The 21585-nt window shown below is 45.7% G+C and overlaps 1 protein-coding gene across 1 annotated transcript; it reads right to left on the bottom strand.

The window, feature by feature from the left end:
* Positions 1-103: 103 nt before the first annotated feature.
* pyurf (PIGY upstream open reading frame) lies at positions 104-1996 on the bottom strand. The gene is made up of 2 exons (XM_030731478.1): positions 1719-1996; positions 104-276 (listed from the first exon to the last, which is right to left on the bottom strand). Exons 1-2 carry the CDS (start codon positions 1919-1921, stop codon positions 141-143), a joined length of 339 nt encoding a protein of 112 aa, XP_030587338.1. The 5' UTR covers positions 1922-1996; the 3' UTR covers positions 104-140.
* Between the last annotated feature and the right edge of the window lie 19589 nt (positions 1997-21585).

The raw sequence follows: 21585 nt of genomic DNA, 5'->3' as shown, positions 1-21585 counted from the left end.
TAATGGGTTACCTGTGCTCCGGCTAGAATGCCAAAATTCAACAAATAATCCGGCACCTCACTTTTCTTTGGTCAAGCAGCTTTTAAAGCCCACCAGTGTCCAGTCTGTGCTCAGGTCAACTCAAAGTGAAGCAGTCTCTGTTACTGCGCAGGCGTGTCTGAAGCCTCTCTCTTTATGAGTCTGGCCTCCTGAGGGATCATGTTGGGAATGCCGTCAATGATGGGATAGGCGATGCCGAGCTCCTCGTTGATCAGCTCATTGGTCTTAGCCTCGTATCTGTGGAGGAACAACACATACAAGTCTAACATGAACTTTAGCTCATTTTTTCCACTCGTTCCTCTTAAGCGTATATTACTCCATAAACGACGACACAACTAAATCTGAGGGGCTCATCTCGCCTACAACACCTGCATGCAGCAGCAGGAATCACCGTAGTCCAGTCGACCTTAATAATCCACGGCACACCTACGTCACGCCTGCTTTATGGTATCGAGTTTGTGTGAGCATGTGCCTACACAAAGGGGTGTGCAACCAGCACAGGTGGGCTTCCAACAGCATGTAGCTCCACGTGGATGATGCTCTGAGAAGACTCAATGCTGATTGGTGGAAAAGCGGCCTGGAATAGGAAAGGGAGGCGCTCACCACAAAAACCCCATCAAAGCTCAAAACTGCACAGACGTGTCCCCCCCAGCCCCCGAAACTCTTTGAATGAGGTAAAATGGTCTGTGGGAATGTTACCATGAACATGGCTGTTTGTCAGTTTATTTTCATACGCAGGATAAAGTTTACCTACTGACAAGAAGACAATTTGAATGAATTTCAAATGAGAGGCGGAAAAATCATTTTGGCTCTTCTGCTTAGGCCGATGATTTTAACCTTTTGTTTGGCTAAATGCAGGCTGTAAAGAGGCACACAGCTCGTCTATTAAATGTGAGAGGTATCACTTTTATTTATTTATTTTGGTTATTATTTTTATTGATATTTATTTTGATTTATTAGCGTTTCAAACTGAATAGGCATATTGGGTAGAAACAGCTTGGGTAGAAACAGCTTGATCAGCTGTGTTATTGTGTCTTGTGGTTCTACATGTCCTCTCTGTACTGTACGAAGGTGCAGCCATCCTTCCATCTAACGTTGCCAGTTTGTGTGGTTTTTCCTTCTGAGCAGATGCAGCTTTCTGCACTCTCTTTAACGTCCTCATACTTATCACTGCATCGTGTTTATGTACTAAAACAGAAATCATTTCCTTGTTACTAAAACTGATTCTAAAGTATAGTTTCACTAACTCATAATACAAGACATCCTGTAGGGGATAACAGACGTGTCGTGGCAGTTGTTTGACTTGAAGCGACTTTAATCTGCACATTTTGACTTTTTTCTCAAAGGTTTGAATTTATTCTCAAAATGCACAATTTATTTTTTTCTCAATGTGGCCGTAATACTCCTTTGTACTGGTACCAGTGCAGCCAGCTGATAAAGTGAGCCCTACAGCCTGGAATGACATGGTCATTATGCTTCATAAAAGACTCAAGCCATTTTGTTTGGTGGTTTGTCCACGTCTTATGATTATAAAACATGTATATATGTAAATTATACATGCAATAATATAGGTGTACACATCACTATTTTTCCAAGAAACATTTGAAAAAGAAAAAAGTAAAAGATCAAATAGCATTTTTATTTTTATTTTACACTGTGTGTGTGTGTGTGTGTGTTACCTGAGCGGTTTCTTGGACAGCGGGCAGACGAGCACCTCCAGCAAAGCGGCGTCAAACGGCGGCTGCTCTCCGTCCTTCGCGTCCGTGAAGCTCCTCAGCGGCGCAGAGACGGCTCCTACCCTCCGCAGTGACGGCGTGTGCTTCACATTACGCTGAAAAAGGAGCGTTTCACTCAAAAATCTGCTCAAAACATTCTTAAACATGACCTCAAGCTGCGACACCGCCCCAACAGGAAGCACCGGTGAGCGTGTAACCGAGAGACGAGTCCGCTTCCTGCGACTCCCTCCGGTCGGGTGTCAAGGGTTCCGCTTTTATGTGATTATAATATCACACACACACACACACACACACACACACACACACACACACACACACACACACACACACACACCTCAGCTAGCTGTTTAAAAATATTATATTTAACATGTCGCTGCCACTCATGCATATTGTTTGGAGAACGCTTGTTTTCGCAGTTTCCACATTTAGCCGCATGGGGGCAGTGTTACACTGTTACCCTCATGAAGACCCAGTCTGCGTGGGGCCTTTGACCAGATCTGGAAACAAAATGATGAAAAGAAGCATTTTAATAATTTGAAAAGCATTAATTTGGTCAGCTAGACCCCACCCCACATTACATCATCACACTTCATGTCCTTCAGCAGCAAATGTAATCTTTGAGGAGAGTTATGCTGCCTGCCATCCTGTGGTGAATTCCCTTAGAATAATAAAAGTCACAGCCACCCAGTTGGTTGTTTAAAGTAGAAGAAACTAATGTAGATACACACTTTGTGAATTTTACAAGAGTTGCTGTTTTTACTCTAGTTTCTTTTAAGCCCCAAAGATGTCCCAACCATGATTTCCCAGCAGGTTAGAGCTATGCAATATTAAACATGGTCACACAGCTCGGTGCCAGCCAGAGCAGAACGCATTCCCCCCATCCATATGGCTGAAGATATTGCTCTGAGACCTTCCTGGCAGGGCCCCAACTTGTTTTAAAACTGCTTCGAGCTGTAATATATCCCACTGCATGGTACGTGCTATATATATATATATATATATATATATATATATATATATATATATATATATATAGTGATTTAGATGGGCCTGTTTATTTGTGGGACTTGTCCATCATCTTTGATGAACATCTGGATATGAGCGTCCAGCCACAAACATCCTTCTCTGAGTGAACATTTCTCTTGAAGTGCGGATGTCGTTTCAGGGTGGTGGTGAGACAGAGCTATTGGGGGGTGGGTGGGGGGCATGAGGTTATTTAAAAGACAGAGCACAGACCCAAATTTTAAAAGTCAACTTTATGTGTTTTGCCTCAGGAGTAAGAAAATAATCTCATTCAAAATCACAATAACACATCCATCTGTTTTTGGTTCCTCGTCACAGAGCGGCATTTTAAGCACAGATGACCAGACCTCCCCCTCCCTCTCAGCCGCCCTCAGTTGGATTTGCCTGAAACACCTAGGCAGATACCTGAACCGTCCCAACTGGATCCTCTCCATGTGGAGCATCCATATTACTGCAGACACTGCACCGATCTGTCCCACTTCCACTCCCCTCTCCCCTCAAGTCATTCCCAACCAGAGTGGGCAAGCCACCTTTTTCCAGCTGAGAGGCATGACCTCAGACACGCAGTGAAGCCAACAGAAAAACAGCTGCAAACAGCTGTTCACCAAACACAACACCTTCTGCTTGGTTGCACCAAGAAATTCTGGGTGTGCTCCAGCTTCCAGGAGTACCTGAGAGTCCGTGTGTTAGTCAAACCTTGGATTCAGGAGGAGCAATGGCTCAAGGATATTTGAAGGTATGGGACAGTTTGTCCAACCAGTCTACATCTGCTGGATTACTCGACCACATCCCAGAGGAGGTCCTGTTTGGGGTGTTTGGCCTGCCAGTCAGAGGCACTGGACTCTACCATCAGGTCTGTTCATGACTTTTATTTCCCAGAATTTTAAAGGAGAGAAAATGTAACAAACAAACAAACAAAGGACCAAGATAATGTGGCTTCATGACTAAAAAGGTTTAAAGATTTATTAAGTGTCACTCACACAGCATTGGTATTTCTTAACTTTCACAGTTTCATTATGAAATAAGAAGTGTCAACAAATCTTTGGCAAAATGGCTGCACAGCCACGCAGGGGGCGGAGCCTCCAGCTGTCATACAGTGAGAGGTGAGCCTGGATGGGCTGCCGATCTGTGACAGGGCTGACACGCAGAGACAGAAAAGCACACACTCTCAGGGATGGAGATATAACACCACTGAAAGCCTGTAGACCAAGACTGTAGAGGGCTGGGATGAATCAAAAAACAAAGTATGACGATATCCTTTTTATCCAAATAAATAAAAGTTAACAAAACAAACAGATTTTTATTGTCACATGCATGCAGTGAAATTTATCCTCTGCATTTAACCCATCACACATGCAGTATGTAGCACACACAGCACAACATGGGGAGCAGGGGCCAGCTACAGGGCACCCGGGGGGTGCGACTGGGGGGTTAAGGGCCTTGCTCAAGGGCCCACAGTGGTGTACCCAGAGTGGAGACAGGCAGCACTTCAACACTTGTTCCAACATCAGTGGTATTCCAATGGTTCATAGACGGTATGACTCAGGTGGGTCTACCAATTAAGCTCCACACTGGGAAGGTTTACTGAAAGGTATAAAGAAGATCCCTGCTTGGATCCCTGCTTGGATCCTGCTTGGATCCCTGCTTGGATCCCTGCTTGGATCCCTGCTTGGATCCTGCTTAGATCCCTGCTTGGATCCTGCTTGGATCCCTGCTTGGATCCCTGCTTGGATCCCTGCTTGGAGCCCTGCTTGGATCCCTGCTTGGATCCTGCTTGGATCCCTGCTTGGATCCCTGCTTGGATCCTGCTTGGAGCCCTGCTTGGATCCCTGCTTGGATCCTGCTTGGATCCCTGCTTGGATCCTGCTTGGATCCCTGCTTGGATCCCTGCTTGGATCCTGCTTGGATCCCTGCTTGGATCCCTGCTTGGATCCTGCTTGGAGCCCTGCTTGGATCCCTGCTTGGATCCTGCTTGGATCCCTGCTTGGATCCCTGCTTGGATCCCTGCTTGGATCCTGCTTGGATCAGCTCAGTTTACCATCTGCTTATGATTCTTTCTTCCTTCTTGTTTGCTTAAGTTGGGATTCTCCTTGGACATTAGCAGGACCTGACAGTCAGACTGGAAGTTCCAGCAACAGCATTTATGATAGATTAGATATGATATCATTTATGATAGATTAGATATGATATCATCTATAATAGATTAATACTCACCCATCAGTGCAAAATGAAGGCTCTGCTGTTGTTAAGGTGGAGCTGTGATCGCTCTGAGGGGCCATGAGAGGATTTTTGGAAGAAGAAAGAACGAATACTAAATGTCACTCTACAAATGCACACCTACCCGTTACATTACATTACCCATGTGTATTATTCTGACTCTCCAGTGATGATGTCTGATAATTAAGGCCTGCTTTGACTGGTTGAATTCAAGTTTTTATTAATAATCTATAGGAGTGGCACCGGGTGCGGTCTCCTGCTGCTGTAGCCCGGAGGGATATTTCCTCTTTTTCGGTGAACCCTGGAGATGGCTGTGAGGGAAAATCCCAGCAGATCAGCAGTTTCTGAAGTACTCAGACCAGCCTGGCACCGACAGCCGTGCCACGTTCAAAGTCACCTTTCTTTCTCCTTTTGATGCTCAGTTTGAACTTCAACCGGTCGTCTCGACCACGTCTACACGCCCAAATGCAAAGAGTTGCTGCCGCGTGATTGGCTGATTGGATGTCTGCATTAACGAGCAGCTGAACAGGAATCTAACTGGTTCCTCAGACTTGAACACAACAATGCGATCACTGTGCTGAAATGGCCTCCACGGTCATCAGAGCACCTTTGGGATGCAGCAGAGCATCAGCTGTGTGATGCTGTCACACCAACATGGACCAAAATCTGCTCGTTAAACGGATACTATGAAGAAATCAGGCAGGGGTCCAACCCAGTACTACCACAGTGTACCCTTTAAACTGAGTGGTGTGTGTACGTAAAGAGAGTTTTAAACAAGAATTAATCTTAATCTTCATCAGAATAAGAGAAAATCTTTAGACTGTCTCCATAGGCGTAGGAACGGGGGGGGGGGGGGGGGGGGGGGTAATGTAATGTAATGAATAATTTGTTCATTACATTATCTGTGAGGATTCTTTCATGACATTATGCTTCATAAAAGACTCAAGCCATTTTGTTTGGTGGTTTGTCCGAGTATTTACGGATCTGTCAGGTTTCCGATATGTGTCCCCCCCAATAGTAAACTCCTTCCTACGCCCTTGACTGTCTCTGAAACCTACAGACTGCTCTCCTACCTGCACACCTGTCTGAGGCATAACTCAGGTATGGTTGTACATCTTTTCTCTAAACAGAGCCCACTCAGCAGACCTGCTTTCAGTCCTGCTTCCTCACTTCCTCACCTGGACCGTCCGCTTCATCGACCGCCTGCAGATTAAAGATTTGATGTACTTTTACTCCTTTTACTGCTTCTGTCCTGCATTTACCTTCTTTCCTTGTGACTCTGTACAGATATTTAAAAAAGCTCACTGTACTTCCTGTTTGCCCACCAGTGCAGTACCAGTGTACCACACCATCTGTGCTTTATCTCCTCAGTGGCTTTGCATGTAACACTCACAATAACACTCACTGACAGAGAGAGTGGAAACTGCCAGAGTCAGAGACAAGACTGAGAAAATAATCAGCTGATCAGATTTTGATATTAACAGTTGGTGACAGTAAGTCTCTCTGCTGAGTCTCGAGCTTTCAGAGTGACTGCCTTTGCTTTCTTATAAGTATCTGAGGTGGTCTCTGAACCTGCTGGGTGGATGCTGACTGAAGGATGACTGTGTGAACTCTTGCTTTGACCTCAGTGGGCGGTCCTGATTCCAGGCCTTCGATCGAAGTGCCCTCAGAAGAAAAACTGATGCAGAAGCGGCGTCACGCTTCTCCACTGATGGCACAGCCCCCTCACCAAAAGGCAGCTCAGACTTGGCAGTGAAGTTAGCAGGTCGCTGCCAGAGTTGTTACAACACTAATAACTTCAAAGCTTTCAGGGCTGGGAATGAGAGCCTGCTCAGCACTTCACCTTGAAGTGGCTCGCAGCCTTAGACCTTCACTTCTGCACGCCCCACATCCCAGTCTGAAAGATGTTGGCATCAGATTTTCCAGCAGTGCTGTTTGTTGTGCAGGAGATCCCCAGAGCCGGTGAAGTGGGACAAAGAGCGGTGCTTTGAAGGCACCAAGGTGTGGGTCCTTTCAGAACTTGCACACAGTCTTCTTCATCAGGCCTGCTCCTCCCCGGCGACAGCTGACAGGACGTTCAATCAATCCCACACCTCTGAAGAGCCGCTCACTCGTGCACAGAAGTTCTCGGCGATGTCTTCTTTGGCTGCCTCAGACTGTCGTTCAGGTTTGCTCTCCTGATTTTACTGAGGAGGTGTTTCAGCAGTCAAGAAGAGCTTTCACAGCCTGCTGGTGATGCTTCTTTTATTTTCCTCCCATACAGCTGTCACGGTGAGCGGACAGAATCCTGCCTGTGTGAACAACGATAGAGTGAATCCATGAAGGCGGCACACCTTTAAGCAGCCTTTCAGCACACAATAGCACACTTCCACTCATTACACAGTGCAGGGCCCTGCCGGGGACAGTGTAGCCAGGCTCTTTTTAAAAATATTTTATAGTAACAACTTACACATGTTAATATAAAATAGTTAAAAAATTATATTAATTATTATTTTTATATTAACAACTTACAAGTCCTTTCATGCAGGCAGTCAGAAAGTTAGTGTTTTAAAAAGAGCTGTAAAGATTCACTCATGAATGTCCGTCTGCACAGAGCAGCCAGGTCATCGTTGGCTCCGGATTTCTGCATCCAGACAACACGAGTGACTGAAGTCAATAAGTCAGAGGCAGAGAGCAAATAAAATGAATGAAACATGCAGTTATCTATGTGAGGACCACAGACTGTAGATAAAAGATGGACACAGTCAAGCTCTGAAAGGCCAGAGCTGAAGATCAAGTGTAACCACAAGGGGGCGCTACTAATTGGGAGTGTAAGATACCAAAATATAAAAGAATATTTAGTCAGTCCTCATTTACACTTACAGGCCCACAGATTAGGACACCAGACATAAAAGACTAATAATAATGCATTAGACTTATATAGCACATTTTATGATACTCAAAGAAGCTTTGTAATTTTAATCACACCTCAGTCGTACTTGGTGGTGGTAAGCTACTAATGTAGCCACAGCTGCCCTGAGGCAGTCTGACAGAAGCAAATTGGCAGGCTGCCAATTCACACCTGCAGCCCCTCTGACCACCACATTCACACTTAGGCAGTGTGTGTTAAGTGTCTTACCCAGGGACACAATGACAGTATGCGCTCAGACTCGAACCAGCAACCCTCCAGTTGCGAGGTGAGCACCTACCCACTGTGCCACTGCCACTGAGGTTAAAGGCGAAATTATTGGTTAAACTAAAGCAGATCTGCGATTATTGTTGTTCTCAAATGTTTCTATTTATTTGTAGTAGTTGTTTCTATTATGATTATTATTGCATATATATTTGCATTGATATATTAAAAAAAGTTGAGGCAGGACTTCTCTAATCAATCAGCGATGACACAGTGGCACATCTTTTATATACAGTCTATGCTATGATCAATAAAGTTCTTTGAATTGTTTTCAATGAGCTTCATTTTTTCACGCTGCTGTTTAAAGGTGAGGTTTGGGTTCAGGGTTAAATCGGGTTAGGGGAAAGGTTTGGTACCTGGGTGTGAGAGGCATTAATGTCAGTGACTGTGTGTTGATGTGTCCCCCTCCCCTTAGACACGGTCACTGCAGGAGATTCCTTGAGTTATTAGCATAGTTATCAATGAACTGTATTCTGAGTTTCTAGTTATGCTAAATTATCCACTTTCTGCCACATTAACAAAGTCAAAGCCTTCATTTCCAGCTTTTATTATCTCAGTCTATTTGTAGGGCTCCACTGTTCAGAACGTAAGTAGTTGAATGTGTGTCTGAGTGCATTTGTGTTAATGTTAACCACTGCCGTACACACAGAGAATGGCAGTAATGTATTCTTGAACCGCATACGGCCTGCAGGAGCTTATTCCACAGAACGAGGATCTTTGGAGGAACTGAATGGCACTCGAGTGTCGTTCCGCTCGGAGTTTGGGTTCCGATCGTTCCCTTTGCTGAGCACAGGTTTTATCCAATTAGAAACAGAAGATTAGGCCTTTTTTCCTGCCAGGAGAGCTTTCATTTCCATACTGAAATACCGCTGATGTGGCATTTGCTCCTTAATCTGATAATCAGATTTCTCAGGACTTCCTCCTTTTCCTGCCTTTCTTGTCTCCTATGGACCCTTAATCCTCCTCTATGTTGCCCTTTTCTCCTCTTTCCACTCCCTTATCATCTCCCTGCATTTACTTTCCTCCCTCTATTTCCCGACTTCCTTTTTCGTCCTGTACTTCCTCCCTCTTCCATTCAACACATTTGGCTGCCAACAAAGATAAAAAGCTAAGCTCTTTCTAATGCACCTGATTGATGGACAGGCACAGATCCAGCGAAGCGTTGCTCTTCAATTAGACCTCTGCGGTCACCTGGCAACAGTGTTAACGAAGTGTACCCTTCAATTAAGTCTCAGCGGTGACTCAGCAGGAGCCCAAGCCAATGAGGCGTGAGCAAAGGTTGCTGCTAAGTCGTTAACGCTGCCTTCAAGGCCCCGAGTGCAGTGCTGGCTTTAATCACTCAGCCTCCATTTAGTGTTACCTTGTTGCACAGGTGTGTGTGCGTGTTTATTATGACAAGTGCTCACGGCTCATTGGAAGTGCCAGGTTTACAATGCCTATGATGTTACGAGAGGCTCTGAGGCTTGTTTATGAGGTGTTCATTGTTACTCCCCCAAACAATACAGGTGCAGGGCTTCGGCTTTTATTAGGCGTCATCCTTGGAAATGCTTTATTGCTCCTGGAGGCAGAGCTTAAAGCCATTTGGATGCCTGAGCATCTCTGTAATGCTTTAAGAAGGTGCCGTGTTAAAGGATGGATTCCTCTGTAGTGAAGATGCATCCTCTCTATAATGATATCTAATAAAGGAGGGGGAGGCAGCGGAGGAAAAGTGGATTAAAGGGGACGAGGTTTGAGTGAGGAGGAGTGGGAGGAAGAGGGAGGGAGAGCAGCGAGGATAATGACAGCGTGAAGGCGAGAATGAGTGGGACAGAGAGAGAGCCAGTCCACTCAGCTCTTCAGCAGCCTCACAGGAGAGTGGGCTGCTGCCTGGAAGTGATAATTAGTGCATCCTCAGAGGCTGGAAGGCTGCAGAGGTCCACTCTTCTGCCCCCAGTTTAGCTGCACTACAGAGGATAAACTGCACCAGTGAGGCTTTATTATCTTTTTCTTTGGTCTGTGTTGTTTCCCCCCAGAGCTTCATAACTCTGGAAATCATCTGAGCTTTCAGAGCATCACGAGGAGCTGCAGACATTTTCTCAGACCGCCTTCGCTTCATTTAAAGGGCCTCATCTATGTTTCCTTATTTCCTGTCATATCAACACCTTCCTAAAATAATGGCCTAAATCATTTTTTTTCAGAAAACACAAAAAACTGAATAAAATATTAAAAATTTGATTAAAAAATAATTTTCATCAAAAAGGCCATTATTTTAGGAAGGTACTCATATTTATCCTGTTCCACTGGCAGCTGCTCAGTGTGGGCACAAAGCTCAGGGTTCAGGTGCTCTGAAGGTTCAGTTAGAGATATCATCTCAGGCACACAGCACTGTGAAGCCTCATCAAGTTGCTCCTCGGCCTTTATTTGGGATGGAGGCTCAATCAGATGGAAGCTGGTTTAATTAGAGGAGGAGCTAAACCGCCTCGTTTCAGACAGAGGATGGACTAAGAGACAGCACCAAACCCGGCATCTGCAGAAAAATGCTTTGAACTGTGAATAATCCAACAGTATTCTAGTGGAAGAGCTGGAAATGATTTTTTCTCCATTTATGTATCATGTTTAGGCACAGATTGGACTCAGGAGGTTTATTCACAGACTGAAAATGGTTCAGTGTGAGGAACTTGGTGAACCAGGAACTCTGCGAGAGAGGAGAGGGGAAACCCAAGAGGACCTGATGATGCCCATAGCAGCTAACAATCTGGTGAGGAACTGCTTCACCACAAAGTATGCACAGGTAGATGACGAAGGACGAATCAGGAGAGACGCCTCTGCTCAGAGGCAGCATCAGAGGAAACACTCCACCTGTGACAACACCAGACCCTGCCAGACTGTGACATTATGTTCTTACTTTCCTGCTGTCACAGCTTTATAGGTAACCATTAATGACACAGATGAGGTTGGGATCATTATTCTGGTAACACAGGAAGTAGAGGGAAAGCTTCCACCACCCCAGCAAACCTACACAGGAGGGTTTTTTAACTGTGAGGTCTGCGTTTCCCTCCAAACCATCCTGAGGATGAAGTTAGGGTCATTCTTAGAATTAAAGTCATTAATGCTGAGCTGATGAGCTCAAGTCAGCTCTAAAGCTGTGAAAAGCCCGAGCCTTATGAAGACTCACCACAAGTCCCAAAGCTCTGAGGGCAGGTCTGACCAGCTGAGCCAAAGTTCGGTCTAAAGCCCATCAAAGGAGTCCTGAAGCTGGGAGTCAGGAGCTTAAGTCAGGATTCATAAAAGGACACAGAGACACAGTCAGAGCTCAACAATAAGTGCACGTGTTGTCAGGGTGGGCAGCTAGTTAATGTAACGTTTCTATAAACAAAATAAAGACAGAAATAAATAAATAAAGAGGTAAAACTAAAGTTGAGCCTTGGAACTTGTCAAATGGCTCAAAGCATTTATCAGACTTCTTCTTTAGAAACTGAAGGGGTCAAAGTTAAAACTGGTCTGTAGGTAATGATCAAATGAATTTAAGAATTGTAGTACGAGGTGAGGAAGCCTGAAACCGAGTCTTAATTTTGGCTCAGCTGGTTCGACCTTTGACCTGCCCTCAAAGCTCAGGAAGCTGCACTGCAGCCAAGGCTGAGTCCAGCTTCACCTCCACATACCTGCAGCTTTATGACCTGAGGTTAGTCTAACCCCAGGCCTTCCACTGCAGTGACAATCACTGAGCAAAAACATCTATTAAACATATGAAGTGACTCAGGAAACAAGCTTAAATATAAAATATTGCTGACAAATCCATAAAAACAACTCTTTGAAGCTTTCTGAACCCGTCTGTTCAGTTTAATCTGCAGCACGATGGAACCATTCACCTTTTCTAATCAGATTACTGTAAATCCATTAGATAGAGTGCTTTGCATACAGTATCATTCAGGTCCCTTGATGAAAAATGGTAACATGAATTATGAAATGATTGTGTGCATTTGTCTGTGCATGCAAATGATGGCCTTTATGAGACAGTGGGAGCATAAAAAGCAGCTTTAGTGGGAGCGATGTTAGCAGTGCTCAGAGTGCCATCTCATACATGTTTCATAATGTCAACTCCAAGTTCAGCAGATACACTCAGGAAAATGCTTGTGCGTGTATTTAGCCAGCTTTGAAGCCAGTCTAAGATTTAGGAGATGCAGGCACACAGCTGAGCAAAGACACAAACAGGCTTCAGTCATGTTAGAGTTCAAATGGAGCAGTTACAGTTTCCAGTACTTTCCCTCTGCACCTGCATCAAACCCAGCTTCCTCCCAGGGTCCTGGAGTCCTGGGGGGTCCAGCTGTCTGGCATCCTGCAGCATCTCTTCAGCCCGAGTCTGCTGCAGGAAAAGGTGCCGTGCTGTGGAAGACATCGTGTTTAGTGCCGGTACCAAAGAAAGCCGTCCCTTCTGGCCTTAATGATTTCAGACCAGTTGCCTTGACGTCACATCATGAAGGTGCTGGAGAGGCTGGTTCTGGCCCGGCTGGTGAAACGTGCTCTCAACCCTCTTCAGTTTGCTTACAGCCTCATGTGGGGGTGGATGATGCAGTTACTTACCTGTTGCAGTGTGCTCACTCTCACCTGGATGGTACTGGTGGCATGGTGAGAATCACGTTCTTTGATTTTTCCAGTACCTTTAATACCACCCAACCATCACTGCTGAGTGAGAAGCTGCTCAGGATGGTGTCACCACTTCTGCTGTCTCCTGGATTGCTGACTATCTCTCAGAGAGGCCTCAGTTTGTACAGCTGGGGGGAATCCTGTCTGATGTGGTGGTTAGCAATACTGTGCACCACAGGGGACAGTTCCATCTCCATTCCTGTTTACCATGTACCCTCAGATTTCCAGTCCAACAGCGAAACATGCTGCAGTGGCTGGTATATTCAGTGTGGGCAGGAGTCGGAGTACAGGGAGCCGGTGAGGAGCTTTGTGGAGTGGTCCAGCAGAAATCACCTCTTTCTTAGGGTCAGCAAGACAAACGAGACGGTGGTCGACTCCCAGAGGAAAAAAAAAAACTGCAACTAAGCCCATCAACATCTTGGGAGAAGAGGTGGAAACGGTGCACAGCTACAGGTACCTGGTCATTCACCTGAATGATGGACTGGACTGGAGGACCAACAGTGATGCTGTGTACAGGAAGGGGATGAGCAGACTCTACTTTCTAAGGAAGCTCAGATCCTTTAATGTGTGTAGCAGATGTTGGAGATCTTCCACCAGTCTGTGATAGATGATAGTGAGTGCCATCTACTCTGCTGCTGTCTGCTCGGGGGGGGAATCAGTGCCAGAGAGGCCAGCAGGATCAACAAACTGGAACCATCATTGGTCAGAATCTGGAAGTGTTTGAGTCAGTGAGGGTCAGGAGGTCACTGAACAAGCTGCTCTCCAACATGGACAAACCTGCTCCACTCCACACAGCTGAGGCAGCAGAGCTCCTTCTCCCTCAGACTGATTCAACCATAAGAACGCTTCAGGAATCATTCCTACCTAACCCTTCTTTCTGTGGTAGGTGAACACACCTGTCAGGACATAAGATCACACAAACACACATTTCTGTGTTATATCTTCTTGCAGCTGTGCTTCAGATTCATAATGTACAGATTATTTATTAATGCACAATGTCAGTCTCACTATGACTCTTTACCTACATTTATATATTTTATTTATGTTGTCTGCAGCACTTTTACTTATTGTTTATTTATTGCAGATTATATTATTTTCTTGCTGCTTTAACACAATAATTTCCCTATCTATCTATCTATCTATCTATCTATCTATCTATCTATCTATCTATCTATCTATCTATCTATCTATCTATCTATCTATCTATCTATCTATCTATCTATCTATCTATCTATCTATCTATCTATCTATCTATCTATGGTGAAACTGGTTTTCCGGTCTTCTGAAAAGAGGAGTTTATGTCATTGTTTCCTTATTAATGGTTTGAATTTATCAATCAAAACAACAATTTAAATTTAGACAAACATGAAAATAGTGAAAGCATTTTGATATGATAAATATTGACACCACCCTCATGTGCAGGGAACCTGGGGGAGCTGTGTCTTGTCTCTGCCACACTTTTGCTTGAGTACCACACACACACACACCACACACACACACACACACACCACACACACACACACACAAACACACACACACACCACCCTCGGAGTTATTCTGCACCGTAATGCTCGCTGGATGTGATCTGACAGTCAGACCTCCTCCACTTCAGTGCCCAACACAGAGCCAGAGCCCCCCTCTGATGGATGTAGAGTTCATGACCAGAGCAAAGGAGGATGTGAGGTGAACACATAAAGTCTGCATACCAAACAGGTGGGGGTGGATGGAAGCGCTCATAACCCACTAGACTTTAATAATGGAGACTGAAACCATCATTTCCTGCAGCCGTAGGAGTTCCACAGCCTTAACTGTGAGCTCAAAGTAAGGGACTGTTTATAGTACTGATCACTTATGTTCGAGCTGACTGTGGTTGGAGTGCGTCTGTGCAGAGGCATTTGACAAAATGCAGTCTCAAAATGATCAGTGATCTTTGGGAGATTTACCTTTTTACCAGCTGATGTTAGCTGCACTGAGCTGTATGACAAACAGGAAGTCTTCCCCCAAACATCTGACAGCCCCGACACCATGGGTGTCAGTCAGAGGATGATGATGATAAAGGGTTTTCAGATTGGTTGCAAAGCAGAAGTGAAAAATATCTCTGCCATGTTTTTTTCCCCTCATTTGTAGTCTGAGTGTTTTGTATTACTTCTTCAGGAATTACAACCTGCATTTAATAATAACTGAATATGATCGTTTTTGGACCACCGTTTTGGAGTTGCTGGGTGGGGTGCTGGAGAGTGCTCCATCTGGTGACTCCATAGTCTTGCTGGGAGACTTCAACGCTCACGTGGGCAATGACAGTGAGACCTGGAGGGGCGTGATTGGGAGGAACGGCCTGCCCGATCTGAACCCGAATGGTGTTTTGTTATTGGACTTCTGTGCAAACCACAGTTTGTCCATAACAAACACCGTGTTCGAACACAAGGATGTCCATAAGTGCACATGGCACCAGGACACCCTAGGTCGCAGGTCGATGATCGATTTTGTAATCGTATCATCAGATCTGCGGCCGTATGTTCTGGACACTCGGGTGAAGAGAGGAGCTGAGCTGTCAACTGATCACCACCTGGTGGTTGAGTTGGATCAGGTGGCGGGGGAAGATGCTGGACAGGCCTGGCACACCTAAACGTATTGTGAGGGTGCGCTGGGAACGCCTGGCAGAAGCCCCAGTCCGGGAGATCTTCAACTCCCACCTCCGGCAGAACTTCGACAGCATTCCGAGGGAGGCTGAGGACATTGAGTCCGAATGGACCATGTTCCGCACCTCCATTGTTGAGGCTGCTGCTCAGAGCTGTGGCTGCAAGGTGGTTGGTGCCTGTCGTGGTGGTAACCCCCGAACCAGATGGTGGTCACCGGAGGTGAAGGGAGCCATCAAGCTGAAGAAAAGAGTCCTATCGGGCTTGGTTAGCCTGTGGGACTCCGGAGGCAGCTGACAGGTATCGGCAGGCCAAGCGGAATGCAGCTCGGGTAGTGGCCAAAGCAAAACTCGGGTGTGGGAGGAGTTCGGTGAGGCTATGGAAAAAGACTTTCGGACGGCATCGAAGCGATTCTGGCAAACCGTCAGGCGACTCAGGAGGGGAAAGCAGTGCTTCACTCACACTGTTTATAGTGCGGGGGGGGGTGCTGCTGACTTCAACTGAGGCTATAGTCGGACGGTGGAAGGAATACTTCGAGGACCTTCTGAATCCCACTGACACGCCTTCTGTAGTGGAAGCAGAGTCTGGGGATGAGGGGGATGACTTGACCATCACTGGGGTGAGGTCACTGAGGTAGTTAAACAACTCCTTGGTGGCAGAGCCCCTGGGTGGACGAGATTCGCCCTGAGTTCCTGAAGGCTCTGGATGTTGTAGGACTGTCTTGGTTGACACGCCTCTGCAACATCGCGTGGAGATCTGGGGCAGTGCCATTGGATTGGCAGACCGGGGTGGTGGTCCCATCTTTAAGAAGGGAGACCGGAGGGTGTGCTCCAACTTTCGGGGTATCACACTACTCAGCCTCCCCGGTAAGGTCTATGCCAGGGTGCTGGAAAGGAGGGTGCGTCCGTTAGTCGAACCTCGGATTCAGGAGGAACAATGCGGTTTTCGTCCTGGTCGTGGAACGCTGGACCAGCTCTTTATCCTCTCAAGGATATTCGAGTGTGCGTGGGAGTTTGCCCAACCAGTCTACATGTGCTTTGTGGACTTGGAGAAGGCATTCGACCGTGTTCCTCGGGGTGTTCTTTGGGAGGTTCTGCGGGAGTATGGGTGTCTGGCCCATTGTTGCGGGCCATTCAGTCTTTGTACAACCACAGTGAGAGCTTGGTCCGTATAGCCGGTAATAAGTCGGATTTGTTTCCTGTGGGTGTTGGACTCCGTCAGGGCTGCCCTTTGTCACCGATTCTGTTCATAATTTTTATGGACAGAATTTCTAGGCGTAGCCAGGTGGCGGAAGGCTTCTTCCTTGGTGGCCTCAGAGTCTCATCTCTGCTTTTTGCAGATGATGCGGTTCTGTTGGCTTCATCAGGGGGGGGCCTCCAGCTCGCAGTGGAACGGTTCGCAGCCGAGTGTGAAGCGGCTGGCATGAGAATCAGCACCTCTAAGTCTGAGGCCATGGTCCTCAGCCGGAAAAGGGTGGAGTGCCATCTCCGGCTCAGGAACGAGTTCTTGCCTCAAGTGGAGGAGTTTAAGTATCTCGGGGTCTTGTTCACGAGTGATGGGAGAAGGGAACGGGAGATCGACAGGCGGATCGGGGCTGCTTCTGCAGTGATGCAGACGCTGCACCGGTCCGTCGTGGGGAAGAGGGAGCTTAGCGTAAAAGCGAAGCTCTCGATTTACCGGTCGATCTACGTTCCTACCCTCACCTATGGTCACGAGCTTTGGGTAGTGACCGAAAGAATAAGATCGCGAATACAAGCGGCAGAAATGAGTTTCCTTCGAAGGGTGGCTGGCCTTTCCCTTAGAGATAAGGTGAGGAGTGCGGCCATCCGGGAGGGGCTCAGAGTAGAGCCGCTGCTCCTCCACATCGAAAGGAGCCAGTTGAGGTGGCTCGGGCATCTGATTAGGATGCCTCCTGGCCGCCTCCTGGGTGAGGTGTTCCGGGCATGTCCCACCGGGAAGAGGCCCCGTGGTAGACCCAGGACACGCTGGAGAGATTATGTATCTCGGCTGGCCTGGGAACGCCTTGGGGTCCCTCCGGATGAGCTGGAGGAGGTGGCTGGGGAGAGGGAAGCCTGGGCTTCTCTGCTTAGGCTTCTGCCCCCGCGACCCGGCCCCGGATAAGCGGAAGAAAATGGATGGATGGATGGATGGATGAATATGATCTTCTATAGGGCTGGGATCAGGTGACTGAAACTCTTGGGTTGCTGGTGCAGCTTTCTTTGGGTCTTTATGTGTTTGCACTGAAGTGTAGTGTGATCAGTTGTGTAGGAGAGTGTAGCTCTGCACCCAGCAGCAGTAAACAGCAGTAGCCTGGTTCCTCTGGCAGCCATACGTGCCCATGCTCTAACTGTCATGGTCCGGGGACCTTAGTTTTTCTCTGTTGGTTGTTGGGTCATTGTCATTGTTTCCCCTCTTTGCTGTGTTTTCTAGTTATTTTTCTCTTTTCTCCCAGGCTTCCAGTTGTTTTTGCCTAGGTTGAGATTTCGAGTTTTTTGTGTTTTTGTATTATTCGAGTACCTAAAAATAAATCAGTTTTAGTTTAAGTCCACGTTGCGTCCTGCATTTGGGTCGTTTCCCTCTCCACACAGCCCCCACCGTGACACTAACATCACCATGTTTGACACATTATGTGGTGTAATTTGGACCATGAGCTTCTCTCCTCCCATCATTCTAGTACATCATCATCTGTCTACACTGTGCAGCTCTTTTAGGTGGTGTAACATGTATTTACATCTATCTAATTAGATTTGTGCTAGTACAATACTTTTATTAAAGCCTTTGAATTAAAGCTTTCAAACCCACTGAGGTGGTGCATCATTGGAGCCATCGGTATACGACAGCTCAGGCTGAGCTCCTGTTTGGATTCATTAGGTCGGCTGTGTTTAAGCATAAAGCACCGAGCACGCTGAGAGACCTGCTGATCAGTGACAGGCATCAATATTCACCACAAAGAATGAAAAATCACACCTTTAAACATGATTCTTTTTTATTTTTGGTAATTATAAATATCTGCTTTAAATACACTAATAAAATAGCTTGGATATTTTCATGACTTGATATAGTAACAGATTCCCAAAAATTGAGATACATTTAGAACTTCAGGATCTACAAACCTGAGCCAGAACGAAAACAAAAACCGGAGGTTTGCTAACCGATGCTACACAGTAGCTGATAGAAGACGTCCAGCTCCTCCACGAGTTACTGCTGCTGAGTCACCGGGTTACTGTCAGTAAGCTCGAACTGGAAATTAAAACAGCCAGAATAATGATGATTTACTCCATCATCTCTCTGTATGGAATTATTGATGGAGAGCGTTGAATGAGTGGCAGGTTGATTGCAAAGCACTTATATTTGATTCAAAGCTTTCCAGCAGTGTGAAACTTTCAGAGATCAGTAAATGTTCATGTTTCAGCAGTAGTATATGCACGTATCCAATCAGCAAAAGAGTCATTTACTCACAAATAAAGCAAACACCCACACATGTCTGGAGTTACATTTATGACACTATAAGCACACAACTGGACGAGAATAAAAGACCATTTTCACCGTGTGATAATTCCTCTGCTTCTTTGCTGTTTCATCACATGCTCAGAGTTCAGGCACAAATCGACCTCCTTCAGTCACTTCAGCATCTGCCTGATTAACTACATGTGTTTGAATGCAGAGCTGAGGGGAGGATCTCTGCTTTCTTCCAAACATCATTTATCTGTACACACAGTAGGTGTGGAGAAGCCACCTGCTCCCAATTCCCTCTGCTGTTATTAATATAACATGCTGTATACCACAGCTTTCAGGGAATTACATTTTTAAAAAGGAACAGCATTAAGTACACACACACACACACACACACACACACACACACACACACACACACACACACACACACACACACACACACACACACACACACACACACACACACACGCACACACACACTCCAGTGTTTTTATTGATTCTGCTTCCTTGAGGATGCAGTTGGAGAAAAATAAAATCCACTATGAAGATACGACACGTCTGTTATAGATGATATAACATCTGCTGCATTCAATCAGGTATTCTTTGTGATTTTGGACATTAAAGCGCCACATAAGTCATTTGTGATGTCCTACATTTCCCAGGATACCTGTGAAGAACCCACACAGGAGGGCAGACAGACCTCACTGCAGCTGAGTAGGTGGTGGAGAATGGGATGCTGTGCTGGCTCTGCTGCAACAATGTTACAGAATTATTTGATTAGCTGTATGGTTCATTAAGACCTTAGTGTACAGTAAAGTCCAGTGAGCCAGGAACGACCTGCACTCAGTTTATTTAGAGGATTTGAACCACTTTATGTGACAGTAAACTGATGACAAGTGCATCCATCACTCAACGTGCGTGAATCTCGTGACCTGATTACTTTCATTCTGGATGTTCTGGTCTAACCAAATATGCCGTCGTGGAGGCGTCCCACAGAGGTCAGTTTCAGGCACCTAAAAGCTGCATTTAGATATAAACTGGGTGAAGACTTTTTTTCTCTGATCAGTTTAAAATTCAGTGCTAGGAGCAGAAAGAGGGAACTTGTAACACCTACTTTAAGGAACTTTGACGGTTCAGATTTTCAATTTAAATTCTCTTGCTTATCTGTCTTTGAAGCACTTTGTGTTGTTGTGATGACCTGCTTGCTTTGCAGTTTGAATCATCACCCTCTGGGCCTCTGGCACGAGTCAGATCCAGGGATCTGCGAGGCAGCTTTGAGCTTTACGCTGCCTGAGGCTTCGAGAGATCAAACTTCACTGATTTTTGCACATTGTGAGCAAACAATGAAGGTGGCTGATATATTGATTTTTTTAATATATATTAATATGATTCCAAAAAAGACTGACTGTGGACCAGAACCTCAAAGAAACTGAACTCTCTAAAAGAGTGAAAAAGTAGAAATGACTATTTTAAAGGTCAGAAAGATCCATCCATCCATCCATCATCCATCATCCATCCAGGTCATGTGGGTGGGGGGGTGGAGCCTGCATTTGTTTGGACTATGGCTGGAGTGCTCGGAGAACCCACGCAGACATGGGGAGAACACACAAACTCCACACAGAAAGGCCAGATTCAAACCCAGGACCTCCTAGCTGTGAGGCAACAGTGCTAACCACTGTTCCACCCACATCAGAAAGATATATGGAAAATGATTTTCACAAAGATTCTCCTCCTGACTGAGGAACAACTGCTCTTTAAATACGATGTGTGAACCGACACTTTTTAAACAGGAAGTGATCAGCCTGTTTTCATGAGAGTGCTTTTGATATTTCACGTGTTGCTTTGATTGCATAAACAGTATATCCAGCCCTGCAAACTGCATTTAGAGTTGTGGTCATAAGTTTATAAACACTCATCATGGGGATGGATCTCAGGGTAATTTGGGGCTTTTATTGATTTCCTCCAACGGTTCTTTTTCCAGGGTGGAAGCCTGAATTTATTTAGGATTTTCTCTATAACATCCTACCCAATTTCCCCTCAGCTGAGGGTGACAGTTTGGGTCTTCTTCCAGACCGTGGAAAAGTGCAGACACATGTGAATACTTTCATACAGCTGTTTGAACCTGCAGTTGTGCAGAAATGTCAGAGACATTTTCCAGCTGATGTAAACCTGCCGTTCTCCTTCTCAGAGCTTCTTGGACTTCCTTGGACTTTCCCAATTGTTCTGAGTCCAGTGAGTGTCAGACAAAAACTTTCTATGCTGCAAAGAGAAACTAGCAGTTGTAGTCCATGACGAGCTCTAATGAGAAGTTAAAAGGCCTTCGGCACCCCTATTAAAGGACTTCAGTGAGTGTATGTATATCTGAGTCTGTATGGATGCTTTTGACCTTGTGTGGATCAGAGAAAATCCTCAATAAATCCAATTCATAAATGTTTTTAAAGTCATTAAAGGTGTACAATCATCCAACCTGGAGAAAGAAAAAGCCCAAACTTATGACATTCATGCCCAGGATGGAAACTCCTGACCACAGCTGTACTTGTGAATTCATATAACTCCAATTTTTCCATTTTATTGTGACCTTTTCATACCTTAACTTCTTTTTCTTTGTGTATTCTGAATGAACAACTATCCAAGGATGAATTTTCATCCATGCAGCATAAAGTGAGCAGGTAGTCGTGACCTC

Source organism: Archocentrus centrarchus, chromosome 6 (genome assembly GCF_007364275.1).
Source record: "Archocentrus centrarchus isolate MPI-CPG fArcCen1 chromosome 6, fArcCen1, whole genome shotgun sequence".
Taxonomy (NCBI): Eukaryota; Metazoa; Chordata; class Actinopteri; order Cichliformes; family Cichlidae; genus Archocentrus; species Archocentrus centrarchus.
The sequence above is the reverse complement of the archived record's forward strand: the minus strand, read 5'-3'. Positions and strand labels throughout refer to the sequence as shown.